The sequence below is a fragment of the Caloenas nicobarica genome, chromosome 19, assembly GCF_036013445.1.
Source record: "Caloenas nicobarica isolate bCalNic1 chromosome 19, bCalNic1.hap1, whole genome shotgun sequence".
Classification (NCBI taxonomy): Eukaryota; Metazoa; Chordata; class Aves; order Columbiformes; family Columbidae; genus Caloenas; species Caloenas nicobarica.
In genome coordinates, this window is record NC_088263.1 from 8052432 (window position 1) to 8078000 (window position 25569).

At 39.0% G+C, this 25569-nt stretch overlaps 2 protein-coding genes across 2 annotated transcripts; both read right to left on the bottom strand.

Moving 5' to 3' along the window:
• Positions 1-1133: 1133 nt before the first annotated feature.
• CCDC180 (coiled-coil domain containing 180) lies at positions 1134-22334 on the bottom strand. Its single transcript, XM_065648737.1, has 37 exons — positions 22266-22334; positions 21487-21671; positions 20582-20664; positions 19939-20048; positions 19714-19842; positions 19442-19552; positions 18484-18579; positions 18066-18229; positions 17723-17842; positions 16994-17073; positions 16271-16359; positions 15647-15769; positions 14849-15022; positions 14208-14323; positions 13470-13596; positions 12996-13035; positions 12666-12895; positions 11900-12117; positions 11244-11419; positions 10860-11040; positions 10188-10334; positions 9789-9933; positions 9466-9582; positions 8928-9050; positions 8591-8704; positions 7728-7927; positions 7217-7287; positions 6675-6792; positions 6046-6120; positions 5610-5676; positions 5127-5271; positions 4547-4707; positions 3629-3766; positions 2702-2813; positions 2353-2458; positions 1680-1818; positions 1134-1265 (listed from the first exon to the last, which is right to left on the bottom strand). The coding sequence occupies exons 1-37, from the start codon at positions 22332-22334 to the stop codon at positions 1134-1136; spliced, it is 4731 nt and encodes a 1576-aa protein (XP_065504809.1).
• A 432-nt stretch (positions 22335-22766) lies between these two features.
• Positions 22767-25085, bottom strand: SURF6 (surfeit 6). Its single transcript, XM_065648629.1, has 4 exons — positions 24849-25085; positions 24276-24470; positions 23925-24016; positions 22767-23478 (listed from the first exon to the last, which is right to left on the bottom strand). The coding sequence occupies exons 1-4, from the start codon at positions 24940-24942 to the stop codon at positions 22807-22809; spliced, it is 1053 nt and encodes a 350-aa protein (XP_065504701.1). The 5' UTR covers positions 24943-25085; the 3' UTR covers positions 22767-22806.
• Between the last annotated feature and the right edge of the window lie 484 nt (positions 25086-25569).

Below are 25569 nucleotides of genomic sequence, written 5' to 3' on the forward strand. Positions count from 1 at the left end.
CTCAAGTCTATGATGTTTCCTCCTCTCTTCTATTCTGTGAGCTCAAATACCGCAACTCCTTCAATCTTTGTGTCTTTCTAAGACCTGTAATTATTTCTGTCAAATCTATTTGCATCATTAGGAGCACAGTTGATCCATTCCGCTTTTGCTTCAGTTTCCGTGTTACAAATCTGCAAGAACACTGGAGCCAGATGAATTCAGAACATTTCCTTGCATCTAAAACCATCTCATCAACATTTACCGTGTTTGTTCTCAACTGATTTACAACTCTAGGGTTCACAATGAGTGCAAACAAAAATTAAATAGATGTGGCTGCAGTTAATGACAGAACCTCCTGACAAACACAAAACACAGCTAAAGCATTTTTAATAGTTACTCAGGTTCCTCAAATTTGTTCAGAGAGTTTTCTAAAAGTGATATGGTTGAAAGTAGCTGTATTACTCCTAAATGAATGTGCTTGACCTCCCAGAACAAAGCAGTACTTTCTTTTCAAGCCCTGCCTTGGAAAGCATTCTGGATTGCAGATAAATACCTCACTTACAGACCATTCCATGGAAATTATTATTTTTCAACTATTTCAGATTTCTAAACCTGTATTTCAGATTCCTAAACCTGAAGTAGCAAGCTGCGAGTACAGCGTCATTCAGAATGTGAAGAAAGAGGATATCCATCTTCATCGGTGTTCATCTGTGCCGAACGAAAAGTTTCCTTGCTGGATTCCATTATTAAACCAGCTGCCTTGGACTATTATAACCCCAGGGTGCACCATGACAGACATATTCAGTTGTGTCTGAGCCTTGAATGTGAACTTCAGTACAAATCCACTGCTTGGGCTTTTCAGGTTCTCATATTACAGCTAGCACCACAATGAGTTAACTTTGCTCTGGCTGAGATCCGACTAGGAAGCACTGCGCAGAGTCTCCATCTCATTTACAGCACACTCGCCAGATTTTTTTATTTCAAGAGGCAAAAAAATAGCTCCTTTTACCATTGCACTTGCTCAGTGCAACAGAATTTTTTTAAAAAATTAGAAAATTCTGTTGGACTAAATCTATAACATCACTGACATTAGTACAAACTTGTCAGTTTACACCAGCAATGATCAGGATGACACCAGCAAGATTTGACCGATCTCACGTATAGAGTTTTTTAATCTTCTGGATGGATCGTTTCCACCAATCTTCCCAACGCTGAATTGTCAGCAACTGAGCTGTACTTTCTTCTTTGATCTGGGCAAACTGCTGCTCAAGTTTACATTTGTATTTCTGTATAAACAACAACAACAAAGGACAAAATTAGTAGTGATGAAATATAATTTTACTTTGCCTAAATCCAGGTCTCGATCCACTATCGGAAGATTGCATACAGGGCACTTTTTGAATTGTGACGCTGCTGAAATGCATGAAGTGTCCTGTTTCTTACACCATCCATGGGTCTCTGCTGAAACAATTCCCCATTGTAATGTGTCGGAATGAGTGGACTCCCTGAGAAACCAGCTCTGCTTTTGACAACATCACAAAGAAACAGACAAAAGAGGATTTCTACACACAGCTAATATGGCTTTAAGATCTGAAAACACTGTGCATATTAAAAACTTATACATAGCTACAATTTTCTTCTTAGAAAAGCAAATCCACAACAGTAGCAGCCCCGCTCACAGTCCTTTCCCACTGACCAACCTTATATACAGCATCTCTTGCTTCTACTGCTGCTACATGGCCCAGTGTAGTCTTTGCTGTTGTAACTGATGCAGTTTCTCTGCAAAGAATATAGTCCGAATTGTCTGTAAGAGTAGTCATGGGTATTCCTGGCCAAGTCCTTTAAAAAGCAAACCAAACAAACAAAAAAGCCACATGACACAGTTAGAAAAGAGAACAGATTATACTAATTCATGTTACTTGTACTTACAGTGCAAAAGATTCAATAGTTTTTTTAATCTCCACAAAAGGATTACCCTAAAAACCTTATTTAGTACAACGACCTTTTCTTTTAAAACTTCAGGATCTCTGCACAGTAAATTGAATTCTTGTCTGCTGGGTGAAAATAAACAGTATATTCATAGATTGAAAGTGTTGAATTGATAAACAGTGGCTAGCAAAGTGGCATAGCAATAATGCTGAAATTGTATTGCTTTACAATACAATATGTAATTCACTTTTATTTATTTGGATCCATTGCTATTCTTTCTTTAAGATCATTACTCACCCAAACTGCCCCATAACTAAAGGACATCACTAATGATGAACATAGTATTCAGCGGTTTCAACAAGGCAGCAAAAAATTATGAGGACAGTGGCTGATACCAGTTTAGAGAAATGACATAGAACAGTGTTCAGTATTGTCAAATATTACCTGCTCCCACGCTCAATTAACTGTTTAACTTCAAAGATTTCTAGAGGAAGTTCAGCTTGTTTATGACGGATTAAAGTGGATGTCTTCTGTCTTGGTGGATCAGTTTCTGGGAGATAAAAGAAGACAGACTCAGCAGCGACAAAACAATGGCACTAATAACGTTGTTTTCAAGTAACTATAAGCAGCTAGATGCTCTTCACTTTTAAGAATTTTTGTTGTGTGCTTGATCATTCAAATCTTTCCATTTAAAGTACTATAGCATATAAAGGTTTCCTCTTCCTAGAGAAAGTCTGCAGCAATCTTGAGAAGAAAGAGGAAGCCTGAACAAGCAATTATCTTCTTTACTTACTTGCTACTCGTATATCATCAACAGTGACACTTTCATCTAATTCCAGAAGCAGCTTTTCAGTGAAGGTGGCTAGTGCAGAAACAAAGTTCTGAGCACACTCGGCAGCACAGGCCTGTTGGGACGTTGGAGACAAGTGAGAGAAATTCTCTTGACAATTTGATCTCCTCTCCTTTTAGTTTAGTTCACAAAGAACTACACAAGCACTCAACCTTGACATTTTGCAGCAGCCGCAAATAACAGACATAAGGCCCTAAGTTGCACATAAAAAGTCTTTAAGTGCCTCTATGTGGTATTTTCAACACTACCTGATTGCCTAAGGTAGAGTACAAAGAGCTATAGACTTCTGTGTGTAGTTGCCCAGTAGTTGCATATTTGGTTTAAGCATCTAAACTTGATAAAAGCAGCTATCTGTAAATGCATCTTTCTGCCCAAAGCAAAGGTCATTTTGGAGTTCAGGTACTTTGGGTAGAAGTGCTTTGACCAGGTGTTATTCTAAAACAGGGTACGTGTGTTTCTGTGTGTGTATGCATGTTATTTGCACTAATGAAACACAAACAGAAGAAACTCTTCCAGGCATGTGTTGTCTGCAAGTAATATAACTAACCAGAGGATGTCAGTGTTGCTCCCAATTTAGAATTATATCCCATAATTCTATCACTAAGATCTAAATTTCTTGCTCAGTATGTTCTACGAATCATACAAAAGATCAGTTAGTTCCACAGTAAATCTATGCATGTCTACACATGCATATGCATTTATGCATGTATTGATCTAATGCTGATAATACATAACTTAAAAGTGAAAAGATATGTGAACTGGATTGCCTAAAACTGAAAACATTTTCCATTTTCCAGTTTACTTTTGATGTGGAAGAAAAATGTATCCAAGATGTCCTCTCCTTTCCAAATGCAATGGCTTTACAATTACCTGCAGCATCTTAGTGTTGAGATTAATCCCATCAGCTTGGTCTTTTTGCCTTTTTATTTCCTTTTGGCACAAAGTGTCCAGCTGAAGTAAGTTGTCTGGATGTCCCAAAGAGGGATGTAATTGATTCTTGTGCACAGCCTTTAAGTAAATACATAAGAATGAAATTCTTTCAGTAAAGAATATGCAATTGAGTCATAATAAGGAAGAAGTAAACCCCACACATTTTACATAAAAGTATTCAGAAAGACAAAGAAAATGCAGCTGTCTAGAGATAAACCTTGCAGTATATACCAAATTGCCTGTCTGCTGGAGAGCAGGGCCTCTGATCTCACCTTGGGTTGTGTTTTCAACAAATAACAACCTCTACTACCAAGTGGTAAACAAGAGATTTTTTTATATCTTTATATTTGTACTTTTTCCTAAATTTAACTTAATACTCAGAAGGACAAAATCTCAAGATACTACTCTGTAAAATTGTCTGCATGATCTCCATTATGATTCTGTTATTGGTTGTGATATTACAGGACAAAATATGCCTCTTTTTTGAAAGATCGTAAATAATGATATTTCATTATCCATATACCTACAAACGAGGGCACCCCTACAGTATGAGCTGTGTAGCCATACCACAATGTCACAGCCCATAAAGAGTTTACAATCTAAGTGTAAGATGTCAGGCAGAGCTGTACAAGACTAAAAAGAGGCAGCCCAGTGCTGGAAGCAGTGAGAGAAGGGACAGAGTTACTAGCAACACAAAGCTTCCAGTAGAACTACACAGACTAACTGCAAACATGGAAACTAAATCTGCGGCCAGCTTGGCAGTGAGTGATTAAGCAAACAGTGAGATTAATAAAAAGAAAATTTTAGAATTCTGATGCATTTAGCATTGCTTACGCTGGAAGCACCCCAGATAAATACCTTCACATTCTCCCATTCTTCCATCTGTTTATTGAAGAGGTGCCGAATCTGAGCAGTGGAAGAGCTGAGCTTCTGCTCATGTTCTCTTAAAAGAATATCAGCTGCCAACTGGGAGACATAAGGGAGCTCCTTCTCAAAGAACGTCAACTGACCCTGAAATGCTTTTTGGAAAAGACAGGGTGTTTATGTGACACAGAAGTATTCATTGCAAGGAAATAAACCCTCAGCCACGTTAAAAGTGCACTGCAAGGGTCAAACAACCTGGAATTTTCTTTCACAGAGATTCCGTCCCTGACATTCCTTTTTCTAGGCCCAATGCTTTGAGACCCATACACTTGCTAAAAGATGTGACCTTCTGCAGGTCTTTCAAATAGGTCAAGGCCCTTCTGCTACACTTTTTGTAGCTGATAATACATAATAGAGCATATTGGCCCAATTTCCAGTAAAATCAACTGGAGTTTTTCCACTGAATGCAATGGATTAAGAAAACGACATAACTCTTGATCACTGCAATTTTCAGTTTAAATAACTGAAAAAGTATATACACAAGAAATTAAAAGCCTTAACTGAATGAATTCACCTAAAAGACAGGAATTGTAGTAATCGTCTGCCTGACTTTGGTATGACAACAGGTTCTGTCTGAGCATTTCTGCACAACGTTCAAATGTCTCTGGCAGATCTTCAGACATCGTGATTTGAGGCTGCTGCTGGTTTTCGTAGAACTCCTTCAGGACATAAAGATAGAACAGAAATGCTGAGAACACATTCAAACAGGTCACATCTGGGCATATAACAGTCACAGAGATACATAAGGTTATCAGCCACCCTCTTATTTGAGACCGGTTTTCTTCCTCTGATTCTGCAATGCTCAGTTAATCTTTATAAGGAAACCTGTGATTAAAAATACACTGTGTCAAATGCTATTTAAAAGTTAGATACTCTGGTGAAAAAAGGAAAATTTTTGGATAGCCATCCAAAAACTGTAAAGAACCAAGTTATTATAGCTGACACAGAAGAAGGCCTATGAAAGCAAAAGTGACTGGAGAACACTGGGGTTTCTTACCTCAGCAAGAGAGAGCAAGCTGTTATTACCCGTCCAGAGAATATTCATAATAATCCCCTTAAAAGTACTGAAAACAAACAAAATAATAATGATAAAAAGACAAACACACTGTAAAATGATCATGTTGGCAATATTTACTGTTTTAAAAATATTTTTTCATGTTTATTTTTATGTACAAGATGGGCTTAAATGAGGCCACCCATGTTAGATATTAAAGAGAATAAAATGGATGATTTTTATATTCACTATTATTATTCTATAAAAAGGAACCATTCTGTAAACACTTTGACTCATAAATATCAGTGTTAAATACTTCAAAATTCAATGGTGAACTCTATAGTTCACAATTATAAGCAAATAAATAGTTAAGCAGATAGACAGGTAGGGTTTTTTTCAGATTAACTTCCATTTCTGCAAATAAATATACATGACTTACTCAGATTCTGGAGGCTCCCCTCCAAATATTTGGAATTTCTCGTCACTGAGATCTAGCATGTTGGATTTCCTTCTCCTAGCAAGGCAAAACATTAATTTGAAACTATCCACAAGTATTATATTTTCCTTCTCTGGCTGATTATTTGAGCTAGTCAGTCATATGCTGGACATGAAACTGAAGAAAAAAAATGGGAAAAATGTAAATCTAAAACTAGTATTATATGAAAATAATTTTTCAATGGAAAAAGATTCTCAGGATTCTCCTCTCAATGGCTCTTCAAAGCTTTTCTGTTGTTTTCACTCTTACAGTAACTCATTTCATCTATCTGTAGACTGAGCTGAAGACACCAGACCCTAAAATTAAACCATATTGATTAAAGAGTGAGGTTAGTCAACAACTTCACAGTACAAAACAACAGCAGATGAAGGAGAAAATGAGTCAAAAATTCAGCTAAAATCTGAAAAAAAATGCAGTGCTGATCATGACGATATAAACAAAGGGATCTCAAATGGCAGGCACAGATGGAAAGGCAGCTAATATCAATAAGCATTAAGAATTTGTGGACAAAGTTTAGCTAAATATCTGCACAGGAACACTGTAAGTGGAATTCCTCCTTTCAGGGGTCCTACCTTGCTGTTGGCTTCTTCTGGTTAAAAGATGACTTCCTTCTGATCTGAGCAGCGGAGTTCCGACGACTTTCACCAGACACACTTACACGAGAATTCTTCTTTGATGTGGGAAGAGGTTCTTTGTATTTAACAAGATGAAGAACGTTGTATAAGGTATTGTAGGAACCATCATTTCTGGCAGACAGAGCTGAAGTAACCCAGCAGTGGCAACAGCAAAGGTTGTGATTTGGGGCATGAGTAATAGGAATGTTGTAGAAAATACGTAGTAGATGGGAGGAAGTTTAAAACAACATTAAGGCAGAGAATAAGGAGGAGAATAAATGGGCTACATTCATCGGCTGTGATGGGGACTTAGGAATGGGGAAGAGTCAGTCAAAAATCATCTTATTATTGCAAAGTAAAGATAGCCAAGAAAAAAGTTGGGATGCACAACTCTCTGGGAGCTTATGTGTACGCCACTGGCTAGAACATGCTGGGCCTGCTCAGTGGGACACGGGGAACTACAGTTTAGATGACTAATACATTAAAAAATGCTGGCACACCTGCTCCTACTGAAGGTAAACGATCCTTTCTTTCCAGGTTTAGGCCTGTAGATTTTCTGGATGGCTGAATTCTGAAAAAAAGAAAAGAGCTAAGTGGCTATTGAATACCCTGCCATTTTAAATTATATACTAGATTAAACGGAGAATTAGTTATGTTTTCTATCCCTACCATATGCTAAATGCAGTTAAATTTCCGAGATAATGTTTAACAGATAAGATAATCTTTACAACTGACAGTGTAAATGTAAGTACTTTCATGGAAGTAATTAATTGTTAACTGGAATTTTGGAATTTCTACAAGCAAAACTGTGCATTAAAATATTTATTTGCAAATTACACACTTGTCATACTGTTTGTTGCATACTTTGTATGTTCATTCAACTATGTAGCATGTAATCACCTTTTAAGTAAAATAATACTGTAAAAGAAAAAAAAATACCCAAAATGTATCATAATGCTATTAACTAGACGTAACTTATAGAAAAATACCTTTAGGCAAACAAGTACTTACTCAAGTAAATTTTTGATAAAGCTTATTGATAAATCATCAAGTGCAGATTTTCCCATTCTGCTTGGATTTAACACAGGAAATTCGTCAGGATCCAGCCCCATCAACATCACTTTGTTCTCATCTCTGAGACACTCTGTTCGAATGGCAACAGCAACTGGACCTTGTAACGTAACATCTGTTGCAAGAGGGCTGAAGTTCTCCTGAAATGGGAAGAAAAATGAAACCCTGTTGACTGGAGCAGGCAATTAGTAAAAGCTTTACATGAAGTTACTGATTACTAAAGCAGATCTTCCAAACATACACTATTTTGCTTCACAGGCTGAAATAAACTTCTAATAGCAGTATTGTTACAGCTATACAACCCCAAGACACTTAGAAGTAGTTATGAGTAGATTCTTAGAGGAGTTATAAGCCATATATAAGTATATACCCTTAAAACAGTGATCCACTGAAGCTTACAAAATAAAGACAGACTTTACAGACAAGGAAGTTAAAAACCAAAACAATATTTAATAAAATAATCTCTTCAGGACACTTTTAAAAAAAAAATTATTTAAAGAAACCCATGAAATATGGATCTATGAATAGTGTTACACCTGGAAAATCAACTCTTGCAAAGGACTGAGCAACTCATTGTGATGTTGAGCATCTTTAACATTAAGTAAACTCAGTGGTGACTGATTTACTCAGCCTCTTGAAAAAGCTGACCTAATGTTACAATGTCTTGGACAGCTTGACATAATGCAGCATCTTTCTTCATTTGAAAATTCAAAGCACAGATTCCAAAAAACCCTTTAAAACACCTACACCAAAAATTTACTCAATATTAAATAAAATACAGAGAACTTAAATGCTTATCTTACAGAGTCACACAGGCTCATTGGTTTTACTAGCAAGCAGTCAAGATATTGGCTCCTCTTTTTCAGTTCTTTCAACAGTACTTGGGCAAAATCACACAACTCTTCAGAAGTCAAAGCCTGAAAGATATGATAATACAGATGATATTTAATAAACTAGACATTTCAGTCTTTTCAAATATGCTGACTGTTGCATACAACCTTCCTGAGCAAAAATTCTGGAAAGTGCTCTTTCCACACACCCCCAAATGCGTATGAATAGAAGTCTGCCTCAAAACTATTAGTTTTTACACTATACAAACATGCACAGTGAGTCAAATTAATATCGAGTCAAATTAAATACCATTTTGTGCTGATTAGAACTTCCTTCTTTCTTTGCAGTAGGATGAGCATAAGCTTCTATCTTCTGATGGAGCTTTTCCAGGTAAGAGTTTATTGTCTCTGCCTGCAAATTGGAATTCGCTACCTAAAGCAGAAGCAGATACTGGTGAAGTGAAATTCCATTCAAGGGGTTTTCAGAGGCTCCACTTTGAAATCGCTAGACTTGCTGGTAAAAACACTCAGTCACCGGTACTGAGAAGAGAAGCTGAAAACAATAATCCACAAAACCAACACTTCGTGTCCTTTACCGCACCACAGAAAAGTGCTGGTCTGTTCAAGTGTACGTACTCAATGTGCTGCAAGACCATACTGTCCCAGCAAAGCTGGAGCCCTAGTAAAAACACAATTTAAGCTGATAACGACAGAAAACAGGTTTTGAATGAATATAAAAAGTCACTCCATGTTTGTCCATTCTGAATTCAGTCAAAAATATCTTCAATGGAATAAAAGACAAATGATTATAATTCATTTAAACAAAGTTTTGATGTTTCTGTTTGTACCTCTGATTTGATTTGCACCTGTAGATTTCTCAAAAATTCTTGGATCTTCTCCATAAAAACTCGATTCGTAAAGAGATGACGGAACTTTGTTTCAGACTGTTTGATAAGTTCAGTAGCCTTCAAGAATGCCAGAAACAAGAGACAGAACTAATTAATTTTCACTTTTAAAAACTTAAATAATAGAAACTCACCATTTCTACTTACTTTTTCCATTTTTGCCACATAGAACAGTCTTACAGTCCCAATCTGGGAGCAGGCTGATTATAAATCACATCAAATATGCCAATATAATACATAATTTGAAAGAATGGAACTCTGCACACCTGCTGCAAGTATCTCGACTCCATTTTCTTCATATCTGCCTTGATTAAACTTTCAAAAGAGTCAATACGCTTACTCTCTTCCTGAAGACACTGGCTGAAAGACTTGACCTCATCAGAAGAAAACTCACCTCCCTCCACAAATAATCTGAAAGCAACCAGCAAAGTAAAAGCAGTTGGTTGTCAGTCTTTCTTTTCTCAAAGACTATTTTAGCTAAAGAACCCTAAACTAAAGATATCAACACATATGTGATAAAAACAGTACAGTAATTGTGGCTTAACAATTTTTTTTAAATAGCAAACTAGATGAATAACACAATAATTTTATTGTTCTGCCTATGCAACAAATGCTGACACCTAGAAGTAACTATTTACAAATAACGCTCCAATGAATCTCTATACCTGCAAGTTTTGAGAAAATCTGCATTTGAATCCCTTAATTTTCCTAAAGCTGCCTCCAAATAGTTCTGGTAACTCTTCAGGGAAACCTGGATCACTTTCAGATGATTATCTAGCTCTGAGTGCAGGCTGTTGCTGAAAGAAGCTAACCTAAAAATAAAAGACAGGGAAAACAGGTAGAAAGAGGAGCACACATTATGGTTCAGAGACTGCTGGCTGTAAAGACACAAATAAAATCTGAGAACTCAAGAGTGTTTCAGTATTCTGAAAGCAACTCACTGAACTGTGATTGCTTTTGTAACACTCGGAAGATACCACAGCAAGCAGTTGATGCTATTGAAAAGTATCCTTCAAAACTAACTACTTAATTGCTAGTACTGAGCAGGTTCACTAAACTGGATAAAATCTAAACAGATGAAACATCTTTTCTATTTTAAGACTGCCAGTACCTTGAAAATGTATGAAAGATGTCATCCATCCAGTACTGATTTTAATTTCTTCACAAGGAGATAAAGGAAGCAAAAATTATTTACATTTTTTTTTAAAGTTTCATGAAGCAGTCTTAATTGAAGAGTAATGACATATAAACCAGATTAAGAATGCAAACCAGGAACCAGCAATTGGGAGTATTCAACCATGGAAATTCACAGTCAGGAACACCTGTGGCACACTTACTTCTCAGTCATAGGAGCGCTGAGGAAGACAGATTCCATGTCATGGATTTGGGAATGTAAGTTTTTGCTGATGTTATTTTGCTGATCACGAAATTTAAGAAATTCAGCTCTCTCCTTTCTCAGAGCTTCCAGCACCTCTGCACAATGGCTCTCCAGGCACTCTTTGTGAAGCAACAGTTCCACTGAGAAGAAAATAAATTTTACAATTGGGTCATGATTCCCTGTTTACTGTGGACTATCGCGGCTACCAGACAACCTATTATCAGCAGTAAAATATTCTCCTCTACTACTGAGTCAACAGATGCTGAAACAGATTTTGGCCAACTTATTATCATCTCTAAATGAAGACATGCAATGCTCAGAGTAAAAAAAAAAGAGTCGGTACCAGCTCGAACATTGTAGATATTTGTCTCTATATTCTCCTGCCTTCGTTGATGCAACTGAAGACGCTGTGCAAGTTCTGAATCCAGGTCCTCTTTCTTGACAGCTACAAGGACAAAGGAGTTGGAGAAGGCAACTGCAAACCATTTCTCCAAGTCTTCAAAAAAGCAGAGGCGAATCCTGTGATTGAAAAAGAAATATTACAGTGAGAAACAGTAAGTAATAAATAAGAATTTATTAAATATAATAATTCTAAGAATTTAACTTCTGATTATAGGAAGATATGGTTTCATTCCCATTTGCACAATACTGGTAGACTTCTTGAGCTGGCCACACACTACTGAGTATCAAGCGTTTTACCTGCACGGCTCTACAGGAAGACTGGGCAAATTACTCGTCTGTCTGTAATACCTTTTCTCACTAAATAATTTTCTGTAAAATATGAATGTTCTGTAAGAGGTAAATGCTTGTGTGGTACTCTGAGAGCCATAGATGAATAGCAATATAAAAATTTTCCCTTATTTTTATCAATTTAAAAAGAGGAAGAGCATCATATAATCAGATTTTTTTTTGGCATCTTTAGTCTAATGTTTCTTCCAAACAGCTGAAATTTGTCTATTACCTAAGGGAAAGAAAGAACAGAAACTGTTTGCTACTAACCGCTTCTTCAGCTCTACAAACACTGTTTCTTCGATAAGTACATATTTCAGGTACATAGGAAGTGATTCCTTTTTTTCATATTTCGTAAAATAAGTCTCTGGGATGTCAGTCTTTCCTGCCACTTCAACTCCAAAAACTGTGTAAGTGTTTCCACTAGAAGTGGAAAAGGTCTCAATAGCAATTTCAGAGCTTTCTCCCTTGCTGCTGTTGAACGTAGCCTGGGAAACAACAGGGAATCATCATCTGTTACCTTTAAAGGTGTAAGCCCAGAATCAACAGAATAATGTTCTCATTCTCAATTTCGACAACATTCATACAGAGAATATGTGTGCAAGTCTCAATAGGCAGAGTCATCAATGTTTTAAAAGGTTTTTGCTATGGTAGTAAATTCACATAACTAAAGACGTGAAAAGTAATACTCAGATACAAATACAGCTTAAATCATTCACAATGGGTTAAGAATAGTATGATGAAAGAAAGAAATTTTTTAAAAAATCTATGTAAAAGTTTCTTACAAGGGTAAAAGCAGTGCATAAGGAATGGTTATAAACTCCATTTGCCCACAGAAAGGATCTAAAACTCTAATGGTCCAGAAATAAATGAAACAATAGAGACTCCTGTGTGCTTTGTGTAAAACTAAATTTAATCTACTTTAAGGAATTTAGACTTACCTAAGGAAAAAGCAGATTTCCTATTCATCATTATTTTGTGCAAGACTTCCTTCACCTTCGAATTTCTCTTGTTCACTCACCTGTGTAAAGCTTACCCCCTCTCCTGCATGCTCAGTTCCTTCACTTCCATGAGAAATACTCTCCCCATCTTCTTTTCCCTCTGTTTCTTCAGTTTCCTGTGCAAAGATCTCCTCATTCTCAGCTGTGCTGGTTTCCTCATTTTCTCGTTGACAACTATCCATCTTTTGCTTTCCTTCAGTTTCTTGCACAATGCTCTCAGCTTGCTGTTCCACCAGACATTCAGCTTCTGAAGCCTCAACTAGTTCTTTCCAGTTAAAGCAGAGTTTTACTTTTTCACAATCCAAAGAAATACAGATTGAAAAACAAGCAAGCAAAAAGACATATTTGTACCATTCACGTATTACCTTGATCTTGAAATGTGAAGTCTGTCTCTCCTTGCAAGTTCTAAAAGCAAAACAACAACAAAATAAAACACACTATTTAAAAACAAGGATTTGCTTGCTTAGAAGAAATTCATATTCCTTCTCAAAATAAAGCTATTTCAATAAGATATGATAGTCTTGAGTGGATCACTTGTTTTCTAAGGGACTATAACACTCAAATTGATTAATATCACTTTGTTACTTTGCATTTTTCTGTTTAATAGGCAAGTGAATTTGCTGAAATGTAGTTTATGACAAGGACAGAGTTAAAAGTGTGGGACAGAGGAAGGTTTTGTTTTTCCCCTCTTTATTTCTACCAGAAGTACTTCAGTTCTACGGCCAAAACAATGCTTTAGTTTATATAATCTAAATTTTAAAGCTAATGTAAATTTTCCCCAAAAAGCAAAAATTAATACACCAGTAACATTTTAAACCAGAAGTTTGTTTTCTTTATACCTGTCTGAAGATTTCCTTTACATTAAAATATTGGCTGATAGATGTACTGTAAGAAATCAATTCCTGAAAAATGGCTTCTGGGTAAGTTATTACTTTTTCCATTAGAACTTCATAGAATGTCTCATACCTGTCAAATTATAAGGTCACTGTTTAAGACACTCAAGTATATATAGAAATAAAATGAAATATGACTACAACGTCTTTAAATCCAAATCTAAATTTTTGACCAATCTCATAAAACCTTTAGGCTAAACATTGTACTATACCTGTTTAGCCTGTATATAATCACATCCCAACTTGTTAGTAGAGATTAGTTCATTACAAATACAAAAATGCACAAAAGTTATGAACTCCTCGCGACTTGGAAAGAGATCAAATCTGCGAGTGCAGTCGATGGCACAGATGTACCTTCTGATCCCTGCAATTCAAGAATCTGAACTACTCCTTTAACCTTCTGAATAAATAATTATCCCATTGGCATGGATGACATGGTATACGAAACAATAATATTGATCTGGTATATATTTTAAACAGTACCGGTCTTGCTTAGCCTTACTTGTAAAACGTGGGTATTAATTGCCTTAACCTTGTTCAATATGGCAATTATTTTACATTCTTACATGAAGTAGAAAGAAATGTTTTTCAACACCTTCACACTACAGCATAAACAAGACCTAAATAGTACAACCAACATTCAAACATGCTTTACTTTTTAAGTTTGCACTATAAAATTCATACTTAGATCTAAAGTCATCTAAAGAAGAAAGAGCATCCTTCAAATACTTCTTCAGCTTTTCTTCAGAGCTTGCTGTTCTCATTTTATCCAAAACTATATCCAGATTATCTTCCATAATCTAAGGTCACATAAAAAGAACCCAGTGAAATTGATTTAGTAATTATTAAATTGCTTCATAACTATTTACAATCCAAATAATTAAATTATGTACACATATTCTACACCCAGAAGGGAAGTTACCTTATCAAAACTCATCTACTATGAAGATGTTTCATAGATAACGAACATCTCTGACATTGCCACCGCAAGTTGCATGTTATACCCATAATAAGAGAACCCGACAAACAAAAAAGACACTATACCTGCACAAGATCTTATGAGTAATAGAAACTTGCAGCCACTTTATATATAAAATATAATCTTTATCACTGTTGCCACATCAAGAATAAGACATGACTTGTGTTAATCAAGCAGTTAGCAAAAAGTGTACCTGGCAGAATGAAACTACCCTGTAGACATTCCAGTATAAATGTCAAAGATTACAGTTTAAATTTTGTATCAGGTATTTTGAATTCCAGAGGGTTCTCTGCATTGAGAAGTCCTTTCTTTACATCATACCACATCCTTATTTTTACGCTTATACCTGTATTAAGATATGCTGTTTCCGTCTGCATTCATCTAATTTCTTCTGAAGTTCATCTTCCTGCTGGGACAGGTTATGTTGGTGGGCATCCCAGAGACCCATGGCCTCCTGAAAATAGTTGTACAAGTCTCGACAAATCTGCTCATTCTGTTTAGCCAGCTCCTTGAAGTCTCTCTAAAGAAATACATTTAAGTGAAAAGGTTATTATTAAACTGTTGCTAGAAAGTGAAATAAATGAATAAGAGGACATATGACATGATTATAGGCTGCCTGAAAGTACACTATCAGTATTCAACATGGTCTCTTCTACTTGGAGAGGAAAAAATAGTCCAAGTAAATAGGATAAGAATGAGGATTTTTGTTCTAGAAGCTGAGATATCCAAACTTCAGTTTATTCTCCTGGTACTGCAAAGCACAGAATTACTAAGTTCTGCATATGCCCTGAAGTATCTGGCCCTCTATCATTTTAGTAACAACTGCCCAGTCATTTTCATGTATAGAATCATGAAAGACTGATTGAAAGAAATTTGGGAGATCGTTTAAATGTATCTCTGTCTCCAGGCAGGATGAACTACACCCAATTCAACCCTGACAACCTACTATAAATATAAACCAAACATTTATGAACTGTTCTCCTTGAATCACATCAGACATTTTTATTTATGGGGCAGGTGTTCAGTCATGCTACGGAACTCTTTCTAACATCAATAGCCTAAGACACACGTGACATTTCAGGCAGTAGCGCAGGACGAACAGACTACTCCCAGAGACTAATAAAAACAGGTGTAATCAACATACATCCATATGCCCCAGTTCTTCTTCAAAATGACTTTGTAGTTTCTCAGTCAACTGGAAAAACTCGGAATCCACAATTTCTTCAGCTTCTTCTTTTGTGCAAAGTTTGAGATTCAACAGGTTATTCTAAATGAAAAGACTGCCAAGTTATCAACATGCACGTAACAAAAGATTGTGTGGCTTTTAGAAGTATAGCTAAACTTAGTTTTCTTCTTTTTGTGTGAAAGGACAGAGAAACATTCAACCTCCTAGAATGCACATTCTGGTAGTAAGCAGTACAATTCTGTTTGGACACAAAGGGAGAAACTGAGGCAGGGAGGTGGAATTTCTTTCCCCAGATAAGACAGATTAAGCACAAAGGCTGAGGGTTCTGACCCTGAATCCTCTACCTAAATGTGGGAGAGTACTCCTTTCTTTACTGGAATTTGTTGCTGCTTTTGCACATTTCAAGTACAAGTACCATAAGCTATTGTGAAAAAAAAGGGACAGTAAGTTTCATAATGGAACAAGACAGAGGTTAAAAGTAATTTCACTTGTTATCCCAATGTTGGGTAGATCCTCAAACCCGTATCACTGTATACTGTTACTAAAAATCCTTCCAAGAATTCACAAAGCTGTGATACAAACCTTGCATAACTCCATTTCTGCCAAACATTTTTGCTGGACCATCTCATACTGGGTGCGAATTTTCTTCATACATTGCGCATTGTGGGTATCTGGAGAATATGGACAACAGGCCATTGTAAAGATTTCTGAATTTCACAGTGCAGTGTGAAATGGAAACATGACAGAGGACTTGTCCAAATCTCAGCACAGGTAATATATCCCAGTAGCGTCTTCACATGTGTATGACACTATCAACCAGTAAAATGTTTTAATACAAATTGTTTTATCATTATGCTTAGAAGTAGTGAGTTATTTACAATCGCTAGCAACTTCTTTGCTACTATATAGGCCACAAACATAAAGACAGGATATGCTCTGGAGAACCTCTGTGGTCAGCACACAGAGGGAAGGCACACTGCAGGACTCAGAGAAAGGAAACATCTCAAATACTTCCCCTCTCATACTCCAAGAGGTAAAAAGGAGTAATTTTGCATGATTGAGAACTGATCTGCATTAAAATTAACCTTCTGTTTTGCCCAGTTCCTGCTAGATCCCAGTGATGCCATAGGCAGCTCTTTCTGGTCGTGTTGTTAACTCAAAGCAACTTAGAAGGTACATGGAAACACACAGAACACAGAATAGAGCAAACACAAACTTCTGAAGCAGCCACCTGACTCATTACTACCTGGAAAAAAAGAAAGAATTGCCTGAGTTCCAGACTGGTTTTATTATTTTCCAGCTTACCTATATCTTCGTTCAAATTCATCACATATATGTACCATTCATCTATCTCGTCTTCTGTGTATGTTGAAGGGAACAGCTCACTATCAAAATACCAAACAAGAGTCAGATATCTTCAAATACAATCCAGTCACCTTCTAAAGGCTAAAATTATGAATCAGAGTAACCATATTACTGTTGAAAATAAAACAAGATGACTGGTGTTTTTCAAGGCCACTGACAATAAACTAACTGTAATCTACCCAGTTGTTACATACACTGTAAAAGAAAAACTGTGAATATTGTAATGCATTGTACCCAAACTTGTTGTCAGGATGGACAGTGAAATATAGCAGTGTTAGGTTTCTATCAAGACTTCTTTCTTAATTTATTATACAAATTAAACTCCCACACAGAAATAATGCCTTGACAAGATCACCAATTTTTACTTATCTACCCATCCTTGTCTGCCCCTTTCTACTATGTTTCAAATGTCAGTAAGATTTACTTTTGTGCTCCTGCATTTCTAACCCTTGAATACCCCCTATTTAGTGTAACTGGTGCAGCGAAAACCAATAACGCTTTTTTTTTTTCCATTAAAAGGAGCTTTACAAAAGAAGTTTCGGCCCTGCCTTACTGCTGTGTTGTATAATCGCACACTGAAAGGGAGCAAAGTGATTTTGTAGCCATGTCCCTCACTAACTTTAGAAAGAATTCTATGTTCCTTTGTTCCTATTCTCTCTTTTGTCATACCCAAGGCGCTGCAAAAGCTCCATTCTCCTTTCACTAAGTAAAATCTGATCCGTTATCACATTTTCAATTTCTGTTTTCACAGTTGAGGGATTCTGTATTTCTTCATTTGCCATAAATTCTCTGCAGGATGGAAGAATACATTGAAATAAACATCTGTTTGGGAAACTTTAATGTTTGAAATACAAATACAAAACATGTTTTATACATACCAGGTAAAAAAGAATGCTGAGATTTTAATTTTTATAACGGAAAAATGATAAAATTACTGTTTATAGAAAACGTAAGTGAGCGCTAGTCATTTTGTGTTATTCATACTCCAAAATATAATTGTAAAATTTCTGACCTGAACCTACGAATTACAGAGTTCTTTTGGATGAGCTTCCAGTCCTTGACTCTATCTTGCCATTTCAATCGATGTGATAAATCCATCATCATTTCTGATTTCATTAGATTAACAAACAGCTTGGCAATTGCCCTCTGATTAGCCAACAGTGCTCTGTTAATCAGCTGTGTATTAAAAAATAAAAACAGGAATAAAAGCAGCATATAACAAAAAAAATTTTGCCAGCCCTATGTAAAACAAAGGAAAAAGAATATAAATGATAAAGAATAGCCTGCAAAACAGAAAACTCTCCTATATTGTAGTGATTGATAAGTAGAAATAATGGATTTCAGTTGGGAAAAGAAAAGACGACATTGTGGGAATATTCAGATTGTTATCTTCTCACAGGACAACCAGACTGTCAATATGAAAGATTTACCATGGCCTCATTATTCATGAACCTGTGAATGTCAGCTGGCAAGAAGAAGGAGATTTTCTCCAGTATCACAGTATACTTCCTCAATACGTCTGTTATCTGTGCAATAAAGAATAAGGAAAAAAAAAAATCTGTATACTTCAAGTGTCAGTTTCCTAAGGCGAGCAACAATATAAGACCTTTTTTTTTTTTTCCATTAAAATAAATAAAATTGGCTGGTAGATTAAAAAGTAAATCTTAAAATACCTATTTTAAATACCTTAAATACTGATTTGTTGAATCATTCATAATTAAGCAGACAGGCAATTCAAGCAAACATGGTCATGTGTGGTATTTTTCATAACTAATCAAACAGAAAATTCTCTGGTGATCCTGTTGGACTTATTCATCATGTCTACATCACAAAGAGAGGACAAACTGACATAGGTATAACAAATAGCATTTGTTTGCATACAAGAACATCCTTATAGACTATCCATTGATTTATCCAAACATTTACTGTGATGTCCAACAGCTTTTACAGGTCACGCTGATGCCTACACAGCTGTAGCATCTCTACTATTGATATCCAGCCTACCCAAACTAAATTAGGGCACCTGTGCACATTCTCAGCTTCAGAACAGGTAAGTCCCAACAAAATAACATTTCACCTCTTCATAGTTTAACCTCAGTAACTCTGCAGAAGAATACAAGCAGCTCACATATTCCTTTCATCTTTACTACAGGTAATTGTGGAAGAAACAAACACCTTGTAACTAGAAAAGAAGCATCATCTACTGATTACATGGGAATAAAATGAGAGGATGATCTATTGGTGAAAGGACAGTAATCACCTACACAACAGAACCCCTGGCAGACCTTTCTGTCTCCTGTGGAAACAAGCTACTCTGCTTTGCATCCAGCATTATGAGCAAATAATAATATTATGCTTAAATTAACAGCTATTAAAACTACAGCTTACTTTATCAGCTCGACTCCATTCAACCTTTTTTAAGGATTCATCCATTTCCCTAATCCACTTCCTTCTGGTCAAGGATTCCTGATGGATAATGTTCCACAGTTCTTCCAAACCCTGCAAGAAGAATTTATTCACAATCTCACTGAAAAGTAAATGTCAAAAAAAAAACCACCAAAAAAAGGGCATTTATATCTTAAACCAGCAAGACATAAGTTATTTTACACAGGTGAGGTACAACATAACTGAAGACGAGACAATGGCATGAGCTGCCTTACTTCAATCGAGAAACCTTCCAGAGCAGTGTCAGACTCAATCTTTTTCAACAGAAGTTCAATTTTTCTGTCAGATTCCATCAGTTTTGTCAGAAGGAATTTTCCAGGCTCCAAAACAAAAGGTTCCATCTCCTAAAAAGGTAAGGAAGTCAGTCTGATCTCTTGAATATTAGGCCCTGACCTTAGTCTAGCAGTCCGGACTATCTGGATTACAAACCCCAGCCTTACCCTGCCAATGCAGCCGAGCTCACGCAACATGGAGGTGAGAGCTTCCTCGTGACGGCCTTGCCGCTGTTCTGCCAGGCGTTCCAAGATATTGCTCCTCGTTTCCCCAGGAGCTGCCAGGAAAGAAATGAGGATGATAGAGCTTGGAACTGTTGCTGCAGAACACATAATGCATGCACAACGAACCACTAAATCCACACTCTGACCTGTGTTGTTTGTGCAGCTGTTACAGTGCGTGGCACCTTTCCACTGGAAGAAAAATCTATGCAAATGCAGGTTAAAGATAGTAAAGTATATTTTAAAATTTCATTTGATTTTATTAACTTGTGATTTTCCGGAAGATAAAAGCACGAGAGCTATGAACTAAGTTCAGGTATGTTGCAAAAAATTGCAAATTCCAAGAGTGAGATCTGCTTACACCATAACTGGAATTTACCATCTCAACACAAACTGTGATTGATTGACAATTTTACAACCATTTTTTCTATGAGTAGACTCTTCATTTTCAAAATTACATACAAACCATCAAAAATGTGTCAGGTCATTTCTGAGCTTGATTTTGTACCTTGTTCAGCTAAAATTATACATATGACAGCTCCTAAGAATGCAAATTAAAATATCTGACATTAAGGGAAATAAATTTTACCAATAAAATCAGGTAGGGATCTGACTTCCTCAGCTGCATTTATATCTACACTTTTCCAAGCCTTTTGAAATATTGTAGCTTCTCTGAAACAGAAAGAGAATAAGGCTTTGATTTGTACTAAATACATAATAGGAGGGAATTGCAATGAGCGTAATACTAAATTTAATTGGCAAATGTAACATTTAAGTGAATATAAGCATCATTCTAACTTCAAAGATTATGGTTCAAAGAACCAGAGGTGAATTGAACCGAGTAATTATCTATCTTAGGTTGATCATAATCTCAAGTCTGCTATGATGGCATCAAAGCAATAAATGCTAGATTTAATATGTGTAAACTAGAAAGACACACTTACTACCTCTAAAAGGTATAAAAATCTATGAACTGTTAAGTAAGAACTAGCGAGAAATATGGAAACAGGCTTTATCTGCCCACTGCTCCTCCCATCAGCTGGGGCACTGTGCTTTTCCTTGGAAGAAGTGAGAATAAGGGTGGCACTATTCAGCAGAAGAGTTTGGGTGAAAAGGATGGATACACTAATTGCTTTTCTTGCTCATTATATAATCATTAGTGCAGCACCGTGTAAACCATTAACATAGCTTAAAATGCAGTTCAATAATATATAACAGACTGGGCTTATGCTTTGAACAAAGACGACATATGATTTCTTTTTAAAAGAAAAGCCATACAATATGCATGCCATTGCAAATATTAGCCTGCTAATCTGCACTTTAACAGGCAGCAGCTCATTATACTCCATTTACACCTGGCAAGGAGACAGTCTATTACAAGTCGCTAGTGCTGAGATCAAGAATTCAGGAGCATCCAGCTCCCAGTGCAAATCTTACAGCCTCATACCTACAGCCATGAAGATATAATTGGGTTTTTACGTTTCTGTTCTCTACCTGGACAAGGGCAGCTTTTCTGTGGAGTCATTGTAGGGTGTTCTTTCAACACACTCCTGCTGGGCGCACAGCGGCAGCCTGGCATCGGGAGAAATTTCTGAATCCCCAACCAAAGCGAACCTTTCATTCTTTATGGGAAAGCCAGTCTTGTTCCTCACTTCACGCAAAGAGCGCACTAAGCGAACCTTCAAAGAACCGTAATCAAAATGGTTAGCGTTCTTCCCAGCCTACTGAACAGAGAATAATGATAGAATTGATAGAAATAGTGGGGGAAAGGCGGCAGCAGAGAAAGGTAAAATAACAACCACCGCTTAGCACACGCATAACAATTTTCATGCAAGGCTGTTTACAAAATGCAAAAAAAAAAAAAAAAAATTCCCTTTCTTCCGAGAGGAAAAGTGACGCAAACTGGATTGTGTGTCTTGCTGCTGGTTATGTGGAAAGTCAACAGCAGAGTCAGAAATGCCCAAATCCATCGCACGATGCCTCTTAATTGATCTTTTACTGTGGTGTTGTAATGATTCTACCCGCAGTTAATATTATACATCCTGATAAACAAAGGCACAGGAACACCCACAGATGCATTAGAAAGCACGTGCTAAAAACAACATAAATATTTTCGACTACAACAAACGAAAAGCAGGAAGGTTGAAACTGACCTCTGCTTTGAAACCGACCTCCGGTTTGCGGTCAGTTTAACAAACAGCCAACAACTGACCAACATCATTAACTCACGTGGCTTTTACCGGGTTTTTTTTGGGTTTTTTTTTTTTTTTTACCTCATCCTCGAAGATCGGTTTGTAGACTCCCCCGGGGGGGACCAGGCGCACGGCCCCCAGCGGCAGCATGCGGCCCAGCGCAGCCCCTGCCCGGGGCCAACGGGACAGAAAACAGGCCCTGGCGCCCAGTTTTGTTTGATGTTGCTGCGGGTGAAGCATCCGGAGGATTTCACCACCTCCCTGTGGTGATTTGGCGGCGCTGAGGGCACCGGGCTGAGGCGGGAAGCGCCCGCGGCTCGCGCGCTCCCCTCAGGGCGGCAAACGGGCGGGACGGGCGCGTGGCGGGGAGGCCTCGCCGTTGCTATGGCAGCGCGGGGAGGCGGGGCCTAGAGCCGCCCCGCCCCCCTCAGACCACGCCCCCTCAAAAAGGCTCCACCCACCTCCCCGGCAGGCTCATATTACAGTAAACCAGCCAGAGGGCGTTTCTTTGCGATAGGAAATTTAATTAACACACACGTACTAAATTTTTTTTTAATTATTAAACAGATCCCCCCCCCCCGCCCCAGCAGAACCTCCCTTCCCAGGAGCAGCTGCCATGCTCTCATGTTAAACCAGCTTTTTTCAAGTCCTCGGGCAGAACCCGGCCTTTCTTCCTGGCCCTGGCTTTCTTCTTCTCCATCCTGTCCTTCTTCTTCTTCTGGATGTTCTTGCGGCGCTTTTCCTGCCGCTGCTGCATCCTTTCCACCACTTTTTCCGTCCGCTTCTCCCACTGCCTCTGGCGTTGCGCTTTACGCTTCTCCTTACGCTTCAGGGCTTCTTTCAGACGCTCCTCATCATCGCGGATCTTCACACCTTCCGCCTTGTAGAGAACATTTGTCCACTTCATCTTGTTCTCCAGCTCCTGAGCTTTCTGCTGGTCCTTATCCTTGAGCTCCTCCAGTTTATTCTTCCTGGTCTCCAGCCTGCTCAGCAGCTGCTTGTAGTTCCTACCCGTCAGAGGAGTGATGTTGCCTTTCACTGCTTTCCTCTTCTCTTTCTTCTTTTGGATCTTGCTCAATTCATTCTCTCCATGGACCTCAACCCTGTTATAGACAATCTCAGCCGTGCTCTCCTCCTTTTTGCTTTCTGCCTCTACCGGTACCTCCTCAGGTTCTTTCTTCTCCATTTTTGCCTTCATCTTCAACTCCTTTCTTCGGCGCTTTTTTCTCTCTCTCTCGTACTTCCTGCGCTGCCTCCTCTCCAGGACCGCAAGGGGTAATTCTTTGGCATCGTCCTAAAAAGAAGGATGGACATGAATCAGGAGCTTTAAAGGGATAAAGCAGAATTAAAAGTGGCACGTCCTCAAATTCCTGAAATCAAACTTCTCCTAAGAAATACACCACTTGTGACAAGAAGCTGTGGGTTCAACTTTTAGAGATACTAAACACAAAAAGGCATTTCAAACCCTTTACTCTCATTTAACACCCCATCGCTATGTTCCCTTTCAGGCTCTTAGTGCTTTTCTTTTTCCTAAAAATCCCCAGGGCCAGGCCCTCCTCCAAGTCAGGCCTTTTCTCACAATTTTTCCAGCCCACAGAACACACACATCTCCAACAATACCCACAGACACTTCCTGAGGAGATGGAATTAGCTCCAACCCTGAGCCTTGGAAGATCCTACATCCTCTGGGAGCTTAGGGAGAATTTATACGGTATGGATACATATGAAGAGTTCTCATACTTGTCCAGAAGCTTTTTTAATCTTCTCGTGTAGTCTCTGACGCAAGAGATTCATTGCAGAAAAAGAAGGGGAACCAAGTTCACTTTTGCTCCCTGAAAAAGAGGAAGAAAATACATAAAAAGTCTGCGATTCAGACTCAAAGCTCCTGGTCCAGAGAGCCACCCAGTGGTGACATGACAAATTTACATCCATATACACAAGCTTTTAGGGCACGTGGAATAAGCAAAGATGTTTTCAATCCAGCTGAACTTCTGAAAGGTTTTCCAAACTCTTTATGCGTGACGCAACTGAAACGCAGCCACCCCAGCTCAGGTAACTTTGACCAGACAACGGCAACGCTGGTGTTCTTACCTGTGACCAAACTCTCATTTCTGCTCTGTGTAGCGCCCTGAGGAGCTGATTTCTGTCCTGGAGAAGATTTATTGGTGTTAGAGGCAGCTTGTTTGACTGAAGGAGCATTAGTCTTCTCAGCTTGCTTCCTGGGTTTCTTTCTCTTCTTCTTCTTGAGCTGTCTGCCAGCATCCTCGGGCTGGCCTGGCATCGACACTGGAAGGCAAAACCAAATCACACAAAATGGGATAACACAACATTCCCTCCTCACAACATGCAGTTATTACTATAGAATAAAGTTCCAGCGTTGCAACGGCACATCTCAGTCTTCAAAAAATCCACAGTTTAGGATTTAAGTAGAGGCAAACATTCTTGCACACTTCAGTAAAGTCCCAGCTCCCCCACGTCCCATCACCACGTATACAGAACTGCTCAGAGTCCCGTATTTCAGCAGAAATTGATTTTTTTCTTAAAAAATGACACAACGCCACCCCCCTGGGCCGAGAACCCCGTGGCGGCAAACCCGCCCCAAGCCCAGACTCCCACAAACCGGCCCCGGGGGTGACACAGGCCGAGACACGATCGTTCCGTTACCGAATTTTCTCTTCCGCGGCTCCGGGCCGTGCTGCGTGCAGACCTTCCTGGCCAAGCCCTGCAGGTAGGAGTCCTGCGCGGCCAGGCTGGCCATGCTCGCCCCGCGGTGGCCCCGGCCGGGCCGGGCCCAGCCCCTCAGCGCGGACCGGCCGGACAGGCCGCGCAGCCCCGCCCGGGCCGCAGACGCGCCGGTCCCGGTCCCGCCCCCGCGCACCGGGAGGACTGCTGCATCCTCCTCATGCGGCCCTCCGGCGGGAAGTGACGTCGGCACGCCGCGCCGGAAGTGACGACGTTGCAGTGAGAGGCGGTGGGAAGCGGCGCCGAGAGCAGCCGCAGCGGAGCCAGCGCCGGTGTCGCCGCGGGTGACCCAGCCAGACGGGAGGCGCTCGGGTGGCCCCGCTGCCCCCGTTTCCCCGGCCGCCACCCGCAGGCTGTGCCCTGGTTCGCCCCGGCCTGGTCGGGCTCCGATCTGGAGCTCCCAATCCCCGATTTTTGATGACGGGGTCGGAGGAGACAGACCCATAACCGGTTCGGTCTGTAGCGGCCGGAGTCCCGCCTGCCCCGGCTGCGCGGTGTCCCGGTACCGGCGGGTGTCCCGGTACCGGCGGTCTCTGGGCACGGACGAGGCAGCAGCGGCCGCGGGGAGGGGAGTTTTCTTCAGACCTGCGGGGAACACTCGTCCCAGCGCACACTCAACATCATCATGTTGTCACAAAGCCTT

Bases quoted from the DNA above. Each gene is read 5' to 3' on its own strand.
- CCDC180 (XM_065648737.1), bottom strand. From the start codon at position 22,334: ATGCTGCCGCTGGGGGCCGTGCGCCTGGTCCCCCCCGGGGGAGTCTAC. The intron at 18,580-19,441 runs GTAAGCTGTAGT...TTTATTGCACAG, and splicing joins AATGGAGTCGAGCTGATAAA to ATAACAGACGTATTGAGGAA. The intron at 17,843-18,065 runs GTCAGAAATTTT...TCCATCCTGCAG, and splicing joins TCTGTAATTCGTAGGTTCAG to AGAATTTATGGCAAATGAAG.
- SURF6 (XM_065648629.1), bottom strand. From the start codon at position 24,942: ATGGCCAGCCTGGCCGCGCAGGACTCCTACCTGCAGGGCTTGGCCAGG. The intron at 24,471-24,848 runs GTAACGGAACGA...TTTGCCTTCCAG, and splicing joins GCCGCGGAAGAGAAAATTCG to TGTCGATGCCAGGCCAGCCC. The intron at 24,017-24,275 runs GTAAGAACACCA...CCTCTTTTTCAG, and splicing joins AAATGAGAGTTTGGTCACAG to GGAGCAAAAGTGAACTTGGT.